This window comes from Lemur catta, chromosome 21 (assembly GCF_020740605.2).
Source record: "Lemur catta isolate mLemCat1 chromosome 21, mLemCat1.pri, whole genome shotgun sequence".
In the NCBI taxonomy this organism is placed as follows: Eukaryota; Metazoa; Chordata; class Mammalia; order Primates; family Lemuridae; genus Lemur; species Lemur catta.
In genome coordinates, this window is record NC_059148.1 from 27,088,351 (window position 1) to 27,109,544 (window position 21,194).

Genomic DNA, 21,194 nt, shown 5'->3' on the forward strand with positions numbered 1-21,194 from the left:
ATGTACAGTGGAATATTCTGTAGCCAATAAAAATATTATAAAACTATATTTATTGGCATAAGATGTCTGTGATATATACATCAAAAGTGAGCTTTAAAACGAAATATGCAAGGCATATTTTTACGTGAGTCATGTGGCACGCGCATGTAGTCCCAGCTACTTAGAGGCTGAGGCAGGAGGATGGCTTGAGACCAGGCATTGGAGGCTGCAGTGAGCTGTGATCGTGTCACTGTTCTCCAGCCTGGGCAACAGAGCAAGACCTCATCTCTAAAACACAAACAAAAAACCCCCCAAAACCGAAAATGTGATCCCACATGTTTAAACATTATGTTTATTCATATATTTGTATCTTCATCTGTATATATACATAGTTAGATAAATGCATTGTGGGAGGACTTAGGGGCTATCTACAGAGTTAGAACGGTTCATACTACTTGTAACACTAGTTACATATTGGGAGGTTCCTAGACCCATCCTCAGACTCACTAATTCACCAGGGGGGTTAACAGAACTCACCGAAAATGGTTATGTTTATGGTTATAGGATATTGCAGGGAAAGGATTGAAATTAAAACCAGCCAAGAGCAGAGTTTTTACTGGGGCTGAACTTTAGTCTCCAGGCCCTCCCACAGGTCTGGCTAAGACCTTTAGTTATCAGTTCCTCCAGAGTTGGAGCTGACCCCTCCCTTTGCAGGTAAACCTTAGTGTTAGGCTGTGCTGTGGCAAAAGCCCCCAGGCAAACGCAGACACTCCCATCAGGCAGGACATTCCAGGGGCTAGAATTCACCTCCTGGTTGCCAAGGGTAGAGGCCTGACCTCTCCTTGGGTAAGGTCACATCTTTATTACACAGTATTATCACCAAAATTTAACAATAGTTATTTCTAGGTGGTGGAATTGCAGGTGACTTTGCCTTTGTTCCTTCTACTGTTCCTTATGTTTTGAATTTTCTTTCAATGTAGGTGGGTAATTTTTAAAGAAATCAATAAGACTAAAACTAAAAAGGAGATAAAAATGAAAACTAAATCTCTGAATGGGGCGAGTGGGCAGGCAGGGGAGCGACACAAGAGATACAAAGACTAGTCGGGTTGACTACAAAAATACATAAGCTACAATCAGAGACGTGCTATCAAAACAAGTTGGAAACCCAGGGGAGAGCTGGCTGCGGTGGTGCACACCTGTAGTCACAGCTACTCAGGAGGCTGAGGCAGGAGGACTTGAGCCCAGGAGTTCAAGTCCAGCCTGGACAGCATAGCAAGACCCTGTCTCTATTTTAAAAAAACACAACCCCACAGAGACATTTGCAGAAACTTCACAAAGTGTTAGGTATCACTAATATTTTAACATCACAAATATAAAATGGCAAGAAAAAACAAACTAACATTTCAATGGGTGGTGAAGAACTGAATAAGACTTTAGTTACTAGAAATGCCCCAAAGCCAATTTCCTGGTTGTGATATTATACCATGGCTGTATAAGGTGCTGTCACTGGGAAAGCTGGGTGAAGGGTACATGGGACTTGTCATTGCATTTTTATTCTTTCTTTCTTTCTTTCTTTTCTTTCTTTTCTTCTTTCTTTTTTTTTTTTTTTGAGACAGAGTTTCCCTCTGTTGCCCGGGCTAGAGTGAGTGCTGTGGCATCAGCCTAGCTCACAGCAACCTCAAACTCCTGGGCTTTAAGCAATCCTCCTGCCTCAGCCTCCCGAGTAGCTGGGACTACAGGCATGTGCCACCATGCCCGGCTAAGTTTTTCTACATGTATTTTTAGTTGGCCAGATAATTTCTTTCTATTTTTAGTAGAGACGGGGTCTCACTCTTGCTCAGGCTGGTCTCGAACTCCTGACCTTGAGCGATCCACCCGCCTCGGTCTCCCAGAGTGCTAGGATTACAGGCGTGAGCCACCGCGCCCGGCCCAAAAAGGTTTGTTTTTTTTTTAAGATGAAAGGCATGGACAGACACCTCAGAAAATAAAAGAGACACACAATTAATGCACAGATTTTTTAAAATTATTAAATTTCATTAACAAATGATGCAAATTGAAGTGAGACACCCCCTTTTTCCTGTTGCAAATCTGGTCCCATCCCTAGTCCAGAGGAGTTGGGAGCACCCTGGGTTCTAATCAGAGTTTACTCTCCTGGTAAGTAAACCTAGGAATAAGGCTTTAAATGGTACGCTGCGCAGGGGCCCCTGCCCCTGTCTGAAAGTCCAGTTACAGCTCAAATCTGACAGGCAGCTCCAGGCTTTAAACTCAAGAACATGCCCAAGAATCACCTAAAATTCAGGAACGTGTCCAGAATGACCAGGCTTCCTCTGTGCTGGGCCCAGGCCCCCACACCTGCTGTGACCCTCCTAAACCTCCTGTACGCAGTGGACATTGTCATCATTTTGCAGAAGAAAATTGGCCAGAAATGGAGCTACTCTACTTTCTTCGTTGCCTTAGAAGTGGTATAAGCATGATGGTGTCTGTCCCCAAGGGGACGGCAAGGACTCAGGCTATTGGAGGACACCGCAAGGGAAGAAATCATCATAGCAAGGCATGTTTTGCCTGTCTTCACTCCCTCACGTTGCCCTTTTGTGATCATGGAAATGGTTACTTCCTGCTTTTTTCACAAAAAAGGTGAGCATAATCCTCACAAGCAAGCCGGCACTCACATGGGCAGATACACAGCCACGTGCTGAGTGCACTCGCTCACTCACCTTGTCAGTAGGACAGACCTGGAGCGAGGACCTCAGGAGCCCGTGTTCCTGCTTCCTGCCACAGCCCTTCAGAGCCTGCTTCTCCAACGGGACTTTCTTTGAACGTAAGAAGAAATAAGATGCTAAGGGAGCCACGAGAAGGATAAATTTCAGGTACAGGAGAGATGCCCACACCTGGGCATGGGAGCAGGGCCTGCAAACCTCCCGGGCTCTCTCAGCTTGGGCGGGTGGCCTGTGACAAAGGGGCTTGCATACACTCTGCCCTCCTCCTGCCATGCCACTGGCTGTGGCTCTGCCCCACGTCCCAGCTCCTCAATGAACCTTTGTCTGTTTGCAGCCTGTTAGCTTTGGCTCCAGGCAGCCTGTGGGACCAGGCCCAGGTCCCAGGAAGAGCCGATGGAGACTGGAAGAGAGAAAGATGGAACATTATTCCTCCACTCACCCATTAAAATCACTTAATAACTATTATCCCCATGTTTGGATCTGGTGTACAAAGTTGGCCGATTCACAAGTTTATATTTGTTTTGTGGTTAATTGCCTTCCCAAATTAACTAGAAGCCTGTAAGATCTTGGACGTTGACTCATATTTTTTCCTTGTTTATTTTGAAAAAATAATATAGTAGTCCCCCCTTATCCAAGGGGTATATGTTCCAAGACCCCCAGTGGATACCTGAAACCATGGATAGTACCAAACCCTATATATATCCTGTGTTTTTTCGCATACATACATACTTATGGTAAAGTTTAATTAATAAATTAGGCACAGTAAGAAATTAACAGCAATAACATAATGGAACAATTACAGCAATATACCGTTCACAATTTCGTGGGTAAAAGATTCATTCTTACCATCTTAGCAAACTCAGCATACGATTCTTTTTCTTTGCTTACTAAGTCGAGAACTTTCTTCTTTTCCCTTTAAGGAAGCACTTTACGGCTTCCTTTGGCATTTCTGAATGGCCAGTATCACTACTCTTGTGCTTTGAGGCCGTAATTAAATAAAATAAGGGTTACCTGAACACCAGCACCATGATACCACAGTAGTTGCCCTGATCACCCAGAAGGCTGCCAAGTGAATCACAGGTGTTAGAGACAGGTGCAGGCTGGCAGTGCTAAACCACAGGGAAAGAGGAAGGGGGCAAAAATGAGGTGGCCAGTGAGCATCTAGAACCAAACCTACACCAACAGGAACTTGAGGTGAGGGGCTTTTCCCGGCCAGGAGCATGCAGAGAACCTAGGAGCTTATGTCCAAAGGTAACATTTCTCCCATTAACATACATTAGCATAGTAAAAACCACACCCACCAATGCCATGATAGTTTACAAATGTCATAGCAACCCCTGGAAGTTACCCTGTAAGGATACAATAGGGGAGGACCGTTAGCTCTAGGAACTCGCCACTCTTTTCCCAGAAAAATAATAAATATTCTGCTCACCATTTAGCATATCATAAGGTATAGACATAAAAGTAGAAGTGTGTGAAGACCCCAGGGTCTTCTCCACTCACTGAGATAGCCCCATCTCTCTTCCAGGACACACTTTTGACTTGTATCCTTGGCTTTGCTATTAAGGCTGCTTCTGTGGAGTGCTTCGTGTTTGTCCTCATTCCGTGGCACCAGCCCTGCTTGTGATTCTTCCAAGCAAGGAGCCAAAGGACCAGGATAATAACTCTCCAACACAAACACACCTGACTTGTTGGACAAAGGGATGAGTCACATCCAGGGCAGGATAGGGCAGGGTGGTTTGGGATTTCATCACACTGCTCAGAATAGCGTGCAATTTAAAACTTATGGATTATTTACTTGTGGAATTTTACGTTGAATGTTTTTGGGCCAACGCTGACTGCTGGTAACTGAAACCTTGGAAAGTGAAACCGTGGATGAGGGAACTGCTGTACATTCCTATGTTATATTTAAACAATACAAAACTGTGGACAGTGAAGACTCCTTCACACCCAACCCCTTAATTTTTCTCCAGCTCATCTCTGCAAGGGGAAATTGCTGTATCACTGTTGCCTGTTTCTTGTGTATCCATCCTGAGACTGGCTGGCCGTCTCTCGTCCTCTCTCCTTCCCTTCCTTCCTGTGTGTTTGTGTGTTTATCTCCCTGTTAAAAAGACAAATGGTAGCCACGCTGTATATCTTGCACCTTGGTTTTGTTTTTGTTTTTTTGCTTAACAATGTGTCTTGTAGGTCTTGGCTTTTTAGCACATATAAATGTGTTGTTTTTTAAATTACCCCATAGTGTTCGACTGTGTGAGGATGCCACAGTTTAACTGGTCCCCTGTGATGAACATCCCAATTGTTTCCAGTGTTTTGCTGCAGTCTAATGTCCTTCTGTTTTTGTCTTAGTACTCCTATGCAAGCGGGTCTGTAGAATCAATTCCTAGAAGTGGAATTGTGGGTCAGAGGGATGTGCACCTACAATATTGATAGACAGTTATCAACTCGCCCTCCAGGAGGGTTCACAATGGTTTTTGCCCATCGTTGTACCCCCAGCGCCAGCTCAGTGATGAGACCTCTTCCCTGCCAGAGCTCTGAACTGATTGGGAAATAGAACAAAGCAGTCAGTTCACTGTTCACAGTAGCCTCAGGTGTGTACAACCCAGGTGTCCGTCAGCAGATGAAAGGATAAACAGAACATGGTCTGTCCATACAACAGAATATAATTCAGCCTTAAAACGGAATGAAGTTCTGAAACTGTTAGTGTGGGTAAACCTTGAAATATAATGCTAAGGGAAAGAGGTCAGACACCAAGAGCCACATATTGTATGAAATGTCCAGAAGAGACAAATCTGTAGAGACAGAAAGCAGATTGGTGGTTACCAGGGGCTGGGATGAGGAGGTAATGGAGAGTGGGCACAGAGTTTCCTTTTGGGGTGATAAAAGTTCTGGAGCTAGGTAGTGGTGATGGTCGCACAACATTGTGAATTGTGCTTAATAGCACTGAATTGTCTATGTTAAAATGGGGCCGGGTGTGGTGGCTCACGCCTGTAATCCCAGCACTTTGGGCAGCCAAGGTGGGAAGATAACTTGAGGCCAGGAGTTCGAGACCAGCCAGGACAACATAGCAAGAGCTTGTCTCTACAAAAAAATTAAAAAATTACCCGGGTGTGGTGGTGTTTGCCTGTTGTCCCAGCTACTTGGGAGCCTGAGGTGGGAGAATCACTTGAGGCCAGGAGTTTGAGGTTACAGTAAGCTATGATTGCACTACTATACTCTAGCCTGGGTGACAAAAACCCTGTCTCTACGTGAAAAAAAGGTAAATTTTATGTTATATGTATTTTACTACAATTTAAAACAGTCAGAAGATAGTGACAAAAATGTTACCTTTGTTGTTAATCAAGCTAAGGATGTAGCTTGTAAGTGAAGCCCAGACTGACTTTCCTCCCCACCCCCTCTCCCCAGGAGCAGCGTGGGAGGACTGTGGGCAGCTTGCTCCCCAGAGGAGAGGAGGGGAGGGGCCTACCCACCCCTGCCCAGATCTCCTCCAACATGGGTGGCATACCCCATTCTACCTGTCTGCAGGGGAGTGAGGAAGAGGCAGGCCAGGGATGTTTTGCTGACGGATGTCCCTCCAGAAGCATCAGGAATGGCGAATAAGTTTTGCCCCATGTCAATCAAATATGGTTGGATGGACGCCACCAATGTTCTGAGAGCAGAGCCCTCTGCCTGCTTTCTTTTGGAGACGATGGTCTGAACAGGAGTCAGGAGCTGATCCTGCCTGGGACCAACAGAACTCGGGATCCCTAACCTGGTCCTGCCCCGCCCCTCTTCTCTTCCCGCCCCTGCTCTTCTTCTGGCTTGGTCTGTGCCAGGCTTGCAATTTAATTTCCTTCCATTCCAAAGCAGTCTCTTGCCAGACTTCTGAAGAATTCGTAGTTTGCTAGTTTGATCCAAGAAGTTTTGAGAAAGACCTTTGTTGTACTGAGAATTTCCTGTTTCATGTCAAGAACCTGCCTTCTAGGAAGGACGGCCATGGCAGGGTGGTGTGAAGATTGTTCTTCATGGAAAAGTTTAGCATATATTTAATTATTCTTTATTTAAAAGCACCTCCTGTGTGCCAGGCACTGTGCTGATAATGTCGAGGTGAGCCAGCCCTAGACCTTGGCCTTGCCACAGAGTAGGAAGGAGAGGGTTGGGTGGCCAGGGTGGCCCCAGGAACCCCATGGGTAGATGGCTTGGGAGGCTGAGGCTGGAAGAGGACCTGTGAGAATTGGGGAAGCCAGGGATCTCAGAGCAATGTTCATAGTATGTTTCTGGTTGTGCTTTAAAGAAGGAATAAGGCCCCGCTCTGAGTTAGACTAAGAAGCATCCCAGTCAACGTCTGGAAGATGAGTTCAGCTGGGCGAGGCTGGGGGAGCTGGAGTCTGACCCTCAATGTTTTCTGGGGTGTTGCCTGTGCGCTGCCATGAGAGCTGCCCTCCACTGCTGTGGGTTCCCTTGTGGGACTTTTTAGAGCAGCTTTTCCTAGTGTGTTTTGTGGAAAACTAGACTTTGGGTCCTTGTGGCTATCTGCATAGGAAATGTCTTCTCTTTCCCTCCTTGGAGATCGACATCACACATAGCAACTTGAAGGCTTTGAGGAGCTCGTGAGGAAAAGAAATTTATGAAAACCTACCCCAGCGTTTGCTAACGTAATTTGTCTAGGCGTATCCTTTTCTCTTTGTAACACCGTGAGGTCATAGAACCACGCGTGTTGCTCCCTTGGGTCTTGGCTTGAAGCTGCTACACAGGTGGGGGGGGGCAGGTTTTAGGTTTTGGTTTGGATTTGGACTCACTTCTTTATGTTTGTTGAGCGCCACCTGTTGGCTCTTGAGATATTATAGAATCCTGGGGTGATGATGTGAGACCAGTTAGGAGTTCTGAAATCGGTGTATTCGTGCTGAAGTTTGACTGTATTTGACATAAACATCTAGGAAAAGGGAAACATTTCAGCAAGTGGGGAGGAAGAAGACGGGAATCCTCAAACCAAAGCCTGTCACATTTGGTTTCTAGCCTATAAGGTTTAATTTCTCTGTGTCTTCCTGTTCCCTTTGTTGTGCGTAATTGAAGCTGTTGGTATTATCTGGCTCCTGTGGGAAGATGCTCTGTGCTCACACTGGCCCCTTTTTCTTTAGTAGCACAGAGAGGTACGGTTGCAAACACAAGTCCCAGCACATCCCTTCTGCTTTGCTCCTCTGCAGCCACCGGGCAGCAGACGCTCGATCAGGATCTGGTCCTGCTGAACACACAGAGAAAGCAGCCTTGGGATTCTGGGCTTCAGTGTGAGGACGGTGTGTCAAGCATAAGTAAAGTGGGAGTTTTTTTGTTATTTGAGGTTTCTTTTCCCCTTAAGGAAATAGTAAGAGAGGACAGTTTTGATTCCTAGATCCACCTGCTTGGCCAGCATCAAGTGGCTGGGCGATCTTGCAGAGAAGGGGAAAGAGGGCTGGCTTTGTGCAGAGGTGGGAGCCAGCATCCTCCGGGACACCCTCTGCCCTCTGGTGTTGTCCACCCCCAATCCCAGGTCTGACCACACTGGGGGCTTTTGCTGCCTTGACCAGGCCGAGTTCCTGCTCACCGGGGCCACCAGAGGCCAGGCAGAAGGAGCAGCGTGGGCCTTGCCTTCCCTTCTTGGCTGAGCCAGCTTTCCCATCCTCTCCTGACTGCCCGGCTGGCTTGGTTATGCTGCCTCCTGCCCACAGCCCTCTGCCCTCCCGATGCTTGGCATGTGGGCGTGACATGTGCCTCAGCCCCTGGGGGCCACAGCTGCCTCATCTGTCCCTTTCCTCAGTTCTTAGCTCTCGATGGCACAGAGTAGGTGCTTAGTGCTTGTCGACAGTAAATGAGAAGCACTCAAGAAGTCCTCAGTTTTGCAGTGACGCAGGGCTCCAGGTGGTGAACGGGCCGACCTCTGCCTGCGTCGCTGCCTGCTGGTATTGACGGGGCACACATGTCCCGTTTTTCCACGTGGGCGAGCAGGAGCCAAATGGCAATGTGGCAGACATCAAGGAAAGGACTTCTTAAGTCACGCGGTGGTGTTAAAAAACCACCTTTCAGTGATAACTTAAATCTAGGTACTTGAGGTGGTTATTAATATCTATGTTTGTGTGTGTGTATCTGCATGTATATCCTGCACGTATACACGCATACTCTCATTTAACCCCTGTTCACGCACTGGAGGAGGGGGTGTTATTCGGATTTTGCTGGTGTGTGGTAATGCAGTAGCAGCCCTGAGCGGCCGCAGCTCTGACTCCTGGACGCAGGTGAGGCTGACAGCATGGAGGTGGGTTAGACATGCCTTTCAACTGGGGGGAGAAGGAAGGAAGAAGGTGTGTGTGTGACTTCTGAGACCCCTCACCCTTTGGACAGAGACAGCTGCTGGCTGTGTGTACCTCGTATGCCAAGAGGATGTGCTGTGACATTTTCTCTGAAAGTCACAGCCTTCTGGCCCATATTATCCAAAGCCTTGGCTCTTTGCTGGGTTTGGTGGGGATAGGCATGAGGTTTTAGCCAGGGCATTTGCTTTATAAACCAAGTTTTCAGGTTCACTTAATGTTTATTGCATGGGAACTTCCTCTGAAGATGGCAGCTGTTGCATATCCCTGCCCAGCACATGGCCTTTCTGAAGTGGGGTTGGAGAATGAGCCAGGGCTATGGCCTGCGGTCAGGTAAAACTCCCAAACCTGCTTTGATATGGACCAAAAATAGTGCCTTGCCCTTCTCGAGCCATCAGAAGGGGAGAAACCTTATGCCAGCTGCTCAGAGATGGCTCCTGGCATAGCACTTGGAAAACTGAATTGCCCAAGAAGGCTGTGCCACCAGGAGCTTTCCTTGCCTGTTCCCAGCTTGGTTTGCAAGTGCTCTTCACTTATTTAGTGAAGAATTATTAAATGAGCCCCTGCTATGTGCCAAAATACCTAAAGGGCCCCTCCCTAGAGAAGCTACAGTCTCACGTGTGGGGAGGTGCATGTGTGTACACACTGCCGTGTCGAATGCGCACGAGTGCTGTCCCAGAGGTGGAATCGGCCACCGCCTGGGAGAGGCCAGCACTGGCTTGAGAGGAGATGGTGTGGGAGCAGCGTCTGGAAGGACGAGCCGGTGGCCAGGTGGACGGGGTGCCATCAGGAGTGAGCACCACGTTTTCGAGGCTCCTGGAGCCAGGAGGGCCCGGCGAGCACTCAGGCTAGTGGGACGTGTGTCTAGATTGCGAGCGCCTCTCGGGCTCTGGTGGCAAAGGAGGCGGGCCAGGGTCAGGTCTTCATTCAGTGGTCAGCAGGTTTCTTTTTAATTTTTAATTATGGAACATTTTAGGGCCGGGCGCGGTGGCTCACGCCTGTAATCCTAGCCCTCTGGGAGGCCGAGGCGGGTGGATCGCTCGAGGTCAGGAGTTCGAGACCAGCCTGAGCGAGACCCCGTCTCTACTAAAAATAGAAATAAATTATCTGGCCAACTAAAAATATATATACAAAAAATTAGCCGGGCATGGTGGTGCATGCCTGTAGTCCCAGCTACTCGGGAGGCTGAGGCAGTAGGATCGCTTAAGCCCAGGAGTGTGAGGTTGCTGTGAGCTAGGCTGATGCCACGGCACTCACTCTAGCCCGGGCAACAAAGTGAGACTCTGTCTCAAAAAAAAAAAAAATAATTATGGAACATCTTAAAGGTATGCAAAAGTAGACCAAAGAGTACAGTGAACCCCACATATCATCTGCACTCCAGCAGTTGCACCCTGTGGGTGATCCCGTTTCCTCCATAACCTGACACTGTCGCTGCGGCGTCGCTCTGAGGCAATCCCAGTGCGACTTCTGCATTCCACCAAGCCTAGCCCGTGGCTAGTGATGGGCCAGTGAGGAGTTTGGGGGCCTGGAATGATGGGGCGGCACATTGTCATTTCACCTCATTATCAGAGGCACCACTGAGTCTCCCCCTTTGTCTTGCCTTTCAGTGGGAAGTTAGTGTCTCCAAAGTGGAAGAATTTCAAGGGCCTGAAGCTCCAGTGGAGAGACAAGATCCGGCTCAACAACGCCATCTGGCGGGCGTGGTACATGCAGTGTAAGTGCCAGGAGCAGGACGGGACCGTGGGCCCAGAGCCTGCTCTTGGGACACTGTGTTTCTAGCAGAGGTCTCTGTGCAGGCTGTGGAGCTGGGAAACCCAAGCCAAACCCTAGGGAACTGGATACTGCCAGCCCTCGGGGCCAGTGGGCCGATAAAGTGACCTCTGTTGAGAAGCTGCCAGGGTCTGGACAGGACTGACATGTGAGACGGTTCCCCGCAGTGTATGTGCTCAGTGTCATCCTGGACGCCTGGGCTGGAGTTGGGAAGGGGAGCTGGAAGGGTGGAGCAGAGAGGTGACATCTGAAGAGTTGGGAGCAGGTTTGAGGAGATGCAAGTGCAGCCTTGTCCTCCTGACTCCAGCGCGGGTGCTGGTGGCCCCAGGGATTTCTCTAGGAGAGGAGTGGGCTGGAGCGTGCTGGTGCTAGGCTGGCTTTCCTCTTGATAAGCCAGGTTCCCTTTCTTGCTCGTGCATTATCGACACATTCTTTCCCTTTAACCTGGACTCCTTTATTTCCCTGGAAAGCGCCAGTTTTCCAAGGAAAGGAGAGGAAAGAATACTTGGGAAGGTCCCACTTGGGGGGTGTGGACAGACAGAGCAGGCTTCCTTCGGGGGTCTGGATCATAGTGATGACATCTCACCCTCTCCCTGCCCAGATCTGGAAAAGCGCAAGAACCCCGTGTGTCACTTTGTCACTCCCCTGGATGGCTCTGTTGACGTGGATGAGCACCGCCGGCCAGAGGTATTTGGCAGGTGATCAAGGGTGGCTGAGAAAGGAAAACTGCCCTCATTTCAACAGGAACATCTCACTGAGGCCTGGATCCTGCAGGGAGACTTTGGGGGCAGTACGGGGCCTGCACAGTCCTCACAGGACAGCCTGGAGAAAGGACAGGCATGGGGGGCAGGAGGCTTCTAACAGCCCCCAGGCTTTAGAGGCTCCCGCTTCTCAGATGGGCTGGCCCAAGGACCGAGGGATTCAATAATGGAGACTTACCCTCCACTTTCACTTAAAATTGGAGTTTCTTCTGGAAGTCAACAGGGAGAAATTCTGGCTCCTTACAAGGCACACATTTTTAACAATTGAAGAAGGACCTCAAAATCTTTAAAAACTGAGATGAAAAGAGGTTGAAGAAAGAGTAAATGAGGGACCGCATGCAGTGGCTTGTGCCTGTAGTCCCAGCTGTTCAGGAGGCTGAGGCAAGAGGATCGCTTGAGCCCAGGAGTTTGAGGTTGCTGTGAGCTATGAGGCTACTGCACTCTAGCTGGAGCGACAGAGCAAGACTGTCTCAAAAAAAGAAAAAGAAAAAAAAGAATAAATGAAAAAAAGCCAGTGGCACAGCAGTCTTTTTAGTATCTTTATGTTAATTTTAAAAATGTGTATCTGTGTGATTACGTGTGCATGGGAAACATCTAGAAGGATGTACAGAAATCATTGAGTGGTGGGATTGGAGTGGGGCGCCAGACTCTCTTCACTTTATGCTCCTTCTGCGTTGTTTCAGTTTTGTCAAAACTTGTTTTAATGTTACGCTGAAAGAGAAACAAGAAAGTAACCTAAAGAAAGACAGTTTTGAGACAGACCTGATCTGATATTGAGACAGTATCGAGGAATATCATTTTGTTGGGTATAATAATAACATTGTAATCTTGTTTTTGTTTTTAAAGATCCTTCACTGTTCAGGACACACAGTGAATTATTTTTGGGTAAAATGACGTGAGCCATGAGATCTGACAGTGAGGTGGGCTGTCAGGCAGGTGGCTGCCTGGTCCCTCTCGCTCTTCAGGGCTGTCGTGGAAGGTGTTTACGCCTGGCATCACGGGAAGGTTGAATTAATGCTCTTGGAGGTCACATTCCACCAGAACCTTCCTGTGATTGGCTCTTTGTTTTACCCTTTGAAAGTGGCGGCTCTCTGCTTTCCCCTGCTGTGCTCCTGTGCGGAGCCTCAGGACCGGAAGCCCCCTTGGCTACCTTAGGTCTGGAAAGTGCGTTTTTAGCTAGAGGCCGGTTGTCTCTGCAGAGGAGATGGGCTACACTTTGTGAGTGAAGGTGGAGCCACAGGATAGGGGTTTCTGAGCTGGATGGCCTGAGGCCCAGTTCTCCTGTCACTTACTTCTTTGTTCATGGGTGAGTCTTGCTAATTGAGCAAAAACATCTCTTTTGATCCTGCCTGTGTCTCTGTTACAGGCCATCACCACGGAAGGGAAGTATTGGAAAAGCCGCATTGAGATCGTGATCAGGGAGTATCACAAGTGGAGGACCTACTTCAAGAAAAGGGTATCTGCTGGGCCCTCACAGGGGAGTGTTGGGGAAGGCCCGCGGGGGAGGGAAGGAGCAGAGTCTGTGTTCAGAACGCAGGCCTGAGGCTGTGGTGGACACCATGCTACCCCATGTGGGCATGTGGTGTTAAGGAGGAAAGCCAGGACCTGGGGTTCCAGCCAGCCCAGGTGACCGCCTGTTTGGTCATATCATCTTTGCTCTGTTTGCCTATCTGTGAACTGCGCTGTTGATTGCACACACACTGGGTGGGAATCTCCTTTGTGCCAGCCTCAGACTGGGGATGGCAGGGAGTGGGATCCCTCCCTCCCTCCCTCCCAGGGAAGTGAGGCAGGGGCCACATCCCCTCCCAGGGCCCTGGGTGACTAACCCGCCCCGCCCCCCTTTTGCCCACAGCTACAGCAGCACAAGGATGAGGACCTCTCCAGCCTGGCCCAGGTGAGTGAGCTTTGGAACCATGAGAACCCCCACGGGAGTCCTGGTGGCCCAGCAGTGAGCACTGCAGCAGGGGCTGGCAGGACACTGCCCCCACCAAGGCTGGAGATGGGGCCAGCTCCCTTGTCCTCAGAAGGTCCTGTGAATGGCCGAGGAAGCAGTCCAGCTCTCTGCACGGGGTGGGCTGCAGGGAGCTGCTTTCCTCATTCTGCACATCTCCCCTCATTCCTGGGGAGCAGTCCTTGTGACGTGTTTCCCAGCATAGTGGGCTCGGGAATTCTGGGAATTCTGAGTTCACTGTTGCCCTTTGACTCTCCCTCCCCCCACTGTATTGGTGGTAGGATGACGACATGCTGTATTGGCACAAGCATGGGGACGGGTGGAAGACCCCAGTCCCCATGGAGGAGGATGCCCTGCTGGACACAGACATGCTCATGTCAGAGTTCAGCGATACCCTCTTCTCCACACTCTCTTCTCACCAGCCCGTGGCCTGGCCCAACCCACGGGAAATAGGTAAGGCACACCTGGGTCCCGGGACTTGGAACACTTAGCCGGCTGCCTTCTCTCCAGACCCCCTCGGGGCCAGGCTTCGCCTCAGGGCCCTCCCCGAGCTGTTGCATGTCACTGTGCAGACAGAGTACATAAGGAGGACTGGCCATCCTCATGTGGCATCTGAGGCCACATGCATTGAGTAGGTTGGCCTGCAGATTGATCTTCACTGGGGCCTCTGCCGTTCCCTCAGTATCACTGTGACAAAACAGCAGTTAGGTCTAGTCTGAATCATTTCCATATTGCTGATACCATCCCCTTAGTGGGGGACATGTGCCTGAGCCTAAGTGGCTGGGCCCTGATTTTGTCTAAAGAAGCGCCCGTGGCATGATCTCTCACCCGACAGCGTTCAAACTTCCAGTTGGCCCCTCAGGGATGAGCCCGCAGATCACAGAGTAGACCAGGGGGTGGGAGGGGTCTCTGCCCAGCTAGTCACAGCTTCTAGGGGTGTCCGTTTCCTGATACTCAGTTTGCCTTTCTTGTAAAAATCACTTTCTTTCCTGCCTTCTGAGGGTGCAGAATGGCCATGAACCTGTAAGAAGGTAGAATCCCAGCCAGCTGCCTACAGTTCTCCTTGGAAGACTCTAGAATGTGAGCAGGGCCCAGAAGATCTGTTCCAGGCCTTTTATATAATATGTTCCTGCAGCGTTGTCTGAGAAAGCAAAATGATCGTGCTCTCTCTCTGATTCTTGCAGCACATCTGGGAAATGCAGACATGATCCAGCCAGGGCTCATTCCTTTGCAGCCCAACCTGGACTTCATGGATACTTTCGAGCCTTTCCAGGGTGAGGATGGGTGGCCGAGTGAGCCTGACTGTGTGTCTCCCTTTGCCCGCACAGAGCAGATGGGTGCTTTCCTTTCTGAGAGAGAAGTTATAGTGGGCAAGGGGGAGGACTTAGAATTTTTCAAAAACTAAAATTTTTTTTTTTTTTTTTTTGCAATAACTGCAAGGTCTGGGAAATTTTTCTGGGATGTTCTCTCTCGAAGGAAATTGGCATTCTCAGGAGAGTTCTCACTGGCTTGGAGCCTCGGGTTTGCTGTGACTGTGAGCGGTTCTCTCTCTCAGCAGCAGAGGGCGCTGGCGGCACAGCCACCTCCCGCACAGGTTCCTGCAGGTGGACGGGGCCTTGGGCCCTGCCTTGCAAGAGCCGCTGAGACCAGGCTGGGAGTGTTTCAGAGCCCAGGATGGCTGCCGGAGTGCGTAGTTCCCATCAGAGGGCCTCTTTCCACAGAAGAAGGTTATCTGTGAGGGGAATGCCCTTTGGCCATGGCATCCCTCTGGCTGATGTGGGGTTCAGTGCTCAGTTTGCTTGGGTCTTAATTCCAGGGCATGTGGCACTCCAAAGACCCCTGATATTGTTTTTCAGACCTCTTTTCCTCCAGCCGCTCCATTTTTAACTCCTTGCTGCCTGCACCTGCCTCAGCATCTGTACCAGATCCCAACAGCCCACCTGCACAGGTAGAGGATGCTGGGGGTGGGGCGGGGGAGGCGCCATCAGGCACAGGGCTGGTCATCAAAACCCTACGGCCAGAGCAAGGCTGGTGTGTGACCGTGCATCGCATGCAGAATCCTGAGCATTCCTAGAGCAGCGCTGGGCACACGGGTAACGTGCAGAGGCGCTAGTTCAGCCCTCTCCGAAAACATCCTGAGACATCCATGAGGCAGGACACTGCCAGGATGTGGGTGCTCCTGCCTGGGGCTCCAGGTAACCTGTGTGCAGCTGGCTCCGTTCTGATCAGTTAAGACAGGACTAGCTAGACAAAGAAGAACGACATGGATCATTAATAAAAATAAGTTCTGTATAGTTCTTTCACTTTTTACTTTACAAAAAAATTGGTTACAGGTATAGGTGCTGGGGCTACAGAGCTGAACAGGGCACAGTTCTTCACCCCTGTGGAGCTCTCAGACAGGTGCCCATATCTAGTTAGATACTGGTAACCTGGCACCTTCTTCAAATTGGCTCTGGGAAGAATTTCTTCTATGGAGACTGAGATCTGGACAATTGTTTGCTTATAGCTTTTCATTTGGGAAGAGGAGGCCTGGCTGCAAGTTGATATGTGAAACTGCCCTGGGGGAACCCTGAGCAGCTGCGGTCCAGGCTGCCTCTGCCCTGTAACAGAAGATGGCAGAGACTTTGGGGGGACCTCTGCTGGATCCAGAAACAAGATACTCCCAGGCTGCTGTCCAGCAGTGTGGAGGCAGTTGCTTTGTCTGAGCTCTGTGTTATCATTTAGTTCCTAATGGAAACAGAACCCCTGCAGATGCCCAGGGAGCTGCGTCTCCCCAGATCAGCAGTAATGGGCACGGGAGACATCGCCTTTGTCCCTCTGTCCAGGTGCTGGCGTGGGCCGCTGGGCTTTGCAGTGTGTGGTATTGGACAGTGAAAGTGAACGTCTCAGCCCAGTGTGGCTTCGTGGCTTCTCTTTTCCTTTCTCAGGAGAGCATCCTGCCGACCACCACTCTCCCCACCGTGAGCCTCCCCGACAGCCTCATCGTGCCCCCCACGGCCCCCTCCCTGGACCCTGCTGATGGGCAGGCCTGTGAACGCTCTTCCCAGACTGGGGACCCCTTTATCCAGCCCACAGATTTTGGCCCCTCAGAGCCGCCGCTGACCGTCCCGCAGCCCTTCCTCCCGGTTTTCACCATGCCCTTGCTGTCTCCCAGCCCTGCCCCGTCACCTGTGTCCCCAGCGCTGCCATTGGTTCCTCCTCCTGCCACCCCCCTGAGCCCCCCGGCTCCACCTGCCTTCCTTCAGCCACAGAAGTTTGCCGGAGTCAGCAAGTCACCCTCCGTCATCACCCACACAGCCTCTGCCACCCTCACCCACGACGCCTCTGCCACCTTCAGCCAGAGTCAGGGCCTCGTGATCACAACCCATCGCCCTGCCCCGTCCACGGCCCCCTGCGGCTTGGCGCTGTCTCCTGTCACCCGGCCTCCAGCTGTTGGGCCTCCCCAGCCTCGGTTAACTTTTGTGCCCCCCAAACCTGTATCAGTGACTGGAGGGAGGCCCAAGCAGCCCCCCAAAATAGTGCCTGCTCCCAAACCAGAGCCTGTGTCCTTGGTGTTGAAGAACGCTTGCCTCACCCCAGGTGAGTCAGGGGAAGGGGGCCAGCCTGGGCTCTTGCCCCTATGGAGAAATATTCCCTGTCCCAGAAGCCTTCAAACTTGTGACCACCCATCCTGTCCTGGGCACACATGCAGACCCACACACCTAGATGAAACAGGCGTCGAAAAATACTGCATTTGGGTGATCTCGTCTATTTTCTATATCTTTTGTTAAAGTTAATCTCAAACCACAGTTTGAAAACACATGGTCCTGGTCTGTGATATGTCTTCCTCAAGGAGAAGTTGCAAAAATAGTGTTAGGGATCCTGGTGGTTTTGTTTTCTGTCCCCTTAGCAAGGAACGAGAGGTCTCTAGGCAGAGGGTGGGTACCACTCCTCAGGAGCCCTGTGTCTGCGGCGTGGCCGGCCCCGATCAGTAGCAGCCATGGCCTCTGTGGGCTGGGACCGGGCCTGTGGCCCGGGGCCTCACTCACCTTCTCTGTGTCCCGGCAGCTGCCTTTGCAGGCCAGCCACGAGCAGTGATCATGACGTCAGGCCCTCTGAAGAGAGAAGGGATGTTGGCTTCTACTGTGTCCCAGTCCAACGTGGTCATTGCACCTGCTGCCATCGCCAGGGTGAGGAGGGCCCTGGGCAGACTTGCAGTGTCCTTGTCACCCCAGAGCCACGCTCCCCTGATATAGCTGGTCTCCTGCTCTGCTGCTGCTTATCTGTGGTTGGGGACGGCCTCTCTCCCGTGTTACCACAGGCTCCTGGAGTGACGGAGTTCCACAGCAGCATCCTGGTGACAGACCTTGGCCACAGCACGGGTGGCCAGCCTGGCCCCGTCTCCCGGCTCTTCTCTCCAAGCACAGTACAAGACTCCCTGGTGAAGGGCGAGCAGGTCCCACTGCATGGGGGCAGTCCTCAGGTCCCTGTCGCAGGGCCCAGTGAGTGTTCACTGAGGGCAGAATGGTCGTGACATCATGAGGGAAATGAGTGGGCTGCCATGGGTTGGGGAGGCCCCCCACAGGGCTCCCCAGAATGGAGCCAGGGCCTGCAGGATACACAGTGAGGTCTCGTAGGCCTGCTGATGGCACAGGCTGGGAAAATGCTCGATAGGAGGCCACTTCTGACCTCCCAGAAAGCCCTGGCTCGGTGGCCACTTCTGACCTCCCAGAAAGCCCTGGCTCGGTGCTGCCGGTCTCCAGAGAAGGCATCGAGCAGTCCTTGTGTTCCATTTCCAGGAATCATTAGCATAGGGGTCGCTGTGGCCACAGAAGCCACCCAGCCTGGTCTTGGCGCCGGTGTGGTCACCCCCGACAGCTCTGAGAGCACCGCAGAGCTGTGAGCCTTCTCCACGCCGGGGCCTCCCACAAGGCAGACAGGGCAGGACTGATTGTGCCCAGGGCCATCGAAGAGCTGATAGGTCAGGGCTGAGTATTTGCCTGCAGCTGTGGGGCTGCCAGGAGGGTGCAGACAGGACCTCAGCTCCTTCCTTTCAGATGCCACAACAGGGACGGAGGCAGAAATGTCTTCCTTTCTTAAGTATAGCCACGGCATAGCTGTCCCTGGGTCTCTGTGCAGACAGTTGTCTCCCCGACCTCAGGAAGACACGAATGAGGAGGTATCTCTGACAGAGGGACGGACAGTAGAGGGAGTTGTCCTAGGACAGGTTTTGGAGAATAAGGGCTCTTCAGTCTGGAAAGAGAAAGACTGGAAGGGCCACGAAACAGTCTAGGGAACGGGCAGAGTCCACACGGGAACTGAGAGCCGTGCTGTGCGGCCTGACAGGGCAGTTTGGGGAAAAGAAGTCCAGTAGAGAGCACAGGGAGTTGAGGCATTTTTGTGGTAAAGTGAGACAGGCTGAGAAGGTTCCAGACTCCACCCAGGAGATGTCTCTTAAACAGGCACCATTGACTAGAACAGGGGCCCCTGGAGGTCACAGGGCTTCTCTGTTATGCTCTGTGTGGGTCAAAGGGGGTGGTGTTTTTAGTTAACAAATGTCATGGAGTGGGTAAGATAAAGGTGTAAGAAAACGTGTGTGTACAGTTTAAAGAACAAAAATGAGACAGACAGCTGTGTCCTCAGCACACAGGGTGAGAACGTGCACCCTACGAGCCGCGCAGGACCCCCTGGCTGTCTTGAGGTGACTCCGAGGGTCCAAGTCAGTAGTCGGCCCTTCCCTCTGAACTCTGCCACGTCCCCCAGACGCGGGCACGTTCCCGCTGCGCTCTGGCTCAGGCCTTGCTGGGCCCAGTGGTTGGCAAAGATTTCTCTAGCGTTTGTTCTGGGATGGCCGTGGAAGGTTACAGATGGCTTTCGAAGTCTTGGGGGTTCCTTCGTCTGTAGGGACTGCCTTGAGGTGGGGTGGGGTGGCCCTGCTGCTGCTTTGCCAAGTGCCCTTCTCAGGCTGTCTCTGTTCTCAGGCCGGGACTGCCCCAGCTCAGGGCAGGCCTCTCCATGTGCGTCAGAACAGAGCCCCAGTCCTCAGTCTCCCCAGAACAACTGCTCAGGGAAATCTGCAGACCCCAAAAACATGGCTGCATTGAAGGTATCACGTGTCTCTCTTGGGCCTTGATTTCCTTGGAAGGTGGAGGAGGGCGGGGGGAACATCAGGGAACCTTTGGGGAGCACATGTCTGGAAAATAGAATCATAGATCCGGCGGTGGTGCTCCATCCTGGGTCTTGTCAGAAGCCCTTGGTCTGCTGCTTTAACCTTGAGGTTAAATGGGCTCCCGCCCCTTCGCACTAACCAGCCCTGTGGGGAGGGTGGGCCCCAAGCCCAGGAGCCCACACTGAATCCCCCGAGCGGTACAGCTCTGCGCCCGTCACTTGTAGGGGGAGGTTGCAGCTGGGAGGGTGGGGCTGGGCAGAGGTGAGGTTGAGGCTGGTTGGGAAGGGCTGCATTGATGGCCGTCCCCAGCCTTGGCTGTGTCCTCTTCTGCAACGATGACCTTTTAGTGTTGCCTGCCCTGTCCTCACTGGAGCCAGTAGCTTTTTGTTGTCCCCTCCTCCCACGTAGCCCTCTATCCCTGGCCTGTCAGGTGCCCCAGGGTCCTAATCTGCCCCCAGCCACTCAGCATCAGCTTGGGAGATGAGGAGGGACAGGTGATGTGACCCCACTGCAATGCCCACGTGTCTCAGTGACAGTCGGTTCCCCAACAGAACCGGCAGATGAAGCACATTTCAGCCGAACAGAAGAGGCGCTTCAACATCAAGATGGGCTTCGACACTCTGAACAGTTTGATCTCCAACAGCTCCAAGCTGGTGGGTGGCCTGAGAGTGCCGGGCCGGGCGGGTCAGACACATCGGGCGGCGCCGGGTGGGGCCCACCAGCTGCGTTGCTGCCGCCTCCAGCCACCTGTCGTCCTGCAGACCAGTCACGCCATCACGCTGCAGAAGACGGTGGAGTACATCACCAAGCTGCAGCAGGAGCGGAGCCAGATGCAGGAGGAGGCCCGGCGGCTGCGGGAGGAGATCGAGGAGCTCAACGCCACCATCATGTAAGGCTCTGGGCGGGTGCCGCGTCCCACACGGTCCCATGTTACCGAGGCAGGGGGACCCTGTGGCCTCGTCACTGACAGATGCCTCTTTGTTGCAGAGTTTAGCTTTCTGTCATCCTCCTCCTTCCCCAGACCTCTCTTTTTCTTTCTGGCTGTGGCCCAGCACTGGGCCGGCCCTGCCAGCTTGTGTCCCAGGGTCCTGATCTGCCATCGGCTGCTCCAAAGCTTCCCTTGATTCCTCCTGTTGTTTCAGCTCCTGCCAGCAGCTGCTCCCTGCCACAGGAGTCCCTGTCACCCGGCGCCAGTTTGATCACATGAGAGACATGTTTGACGAATACGTGAAAAGCCGGACGCTGCAGAATTGGAAGTTCTGGATTGTATCTTTTGAGTTCTATTGCTCTTCCTACCCCCAGCCAATGCACGGAAACAGTAGATGGTGACGCTCTAGTTCCTTCAGGAAGATTCTCTTTAAATGTCTGTCACTGAGTTTGTCATGACAGAAAGTGCTAGTGTCTGTCTTGGGAGAGAGTGGTCTGTCCTGGGGCAGTGTGGGCTGGGGCTTTGGGGTGCTTTGCAGGAAGGGCTGGGGAGGCAGAGCGGTGAGTTTTGCTCTCTTGGTCCTTAGGAAATGAGGACAATGCTAGAGCCACTTGCACAAGCTACAA

General features: G+C 51.7%; 1 protein-coding gene across 2 annotated transcripts in view; it reads left to right on the top strand.

Moving 5' to 3' along the window:
- Positions 1–21,194, top strand: part of LOC123626075 (MLX interacting protein) — a 55,047-nt gene that overhangs the window by 27,327 nt on the left and 6,526 nt on the right. Inside the window, exons 2-15 of one of the 2 annotated variants that reach the window (XM_045534878.1) lie at positions 10,618–10,724; positions 11,382–11,467; positions 12,908–12,997; positions 13,394–13,435; positions 13,774–13,945; positions 14,677–14,766; positions 15,349–15,440; positions 16,420–17,071; positions 17,540–17,661; positions 17,793–17,973; positions 19,453–19,577; positions 20,192–20,293; positions 20,384–20,529; positions 20,783–20,906. In XM_045534878.1, coding sequence (XP_045390834.1) covers positions 10,618–10,724; positions 11,382–11,467; positions 12,908–12,997; positions 13,394–13,435; positions 13,774–13,945; positions 14,677–14,766; positions 15,349–15,440; positions 16,420–17,071; positions 17,540–17,661; positions 17,793–17,973; positions 19,453–19,577; positions 20,192–20,293; positions 20,384–20,529; positions 20,783–20,906 — 2,131 coding nt within the window. The remainder of the gene's footprint in view (positions 1–10,617; positions 10,725–11,381; positions 11,468–12,907; positions 12,998–13,393; positions 13,436–13,773; positions 13,946–14,676; positions 14,767–15,348; positions 15,441–16,419; positions 17,072–17,539; positions 17,662–17,792; positions 17,974–19,452; positions 19,578–20,191; positions 20,294–20,383; positions 20,530–20,782; positions 20,907–21,194) is intronic. The other variant, XM_045534879.1, reaches the window with a different exon arrangement.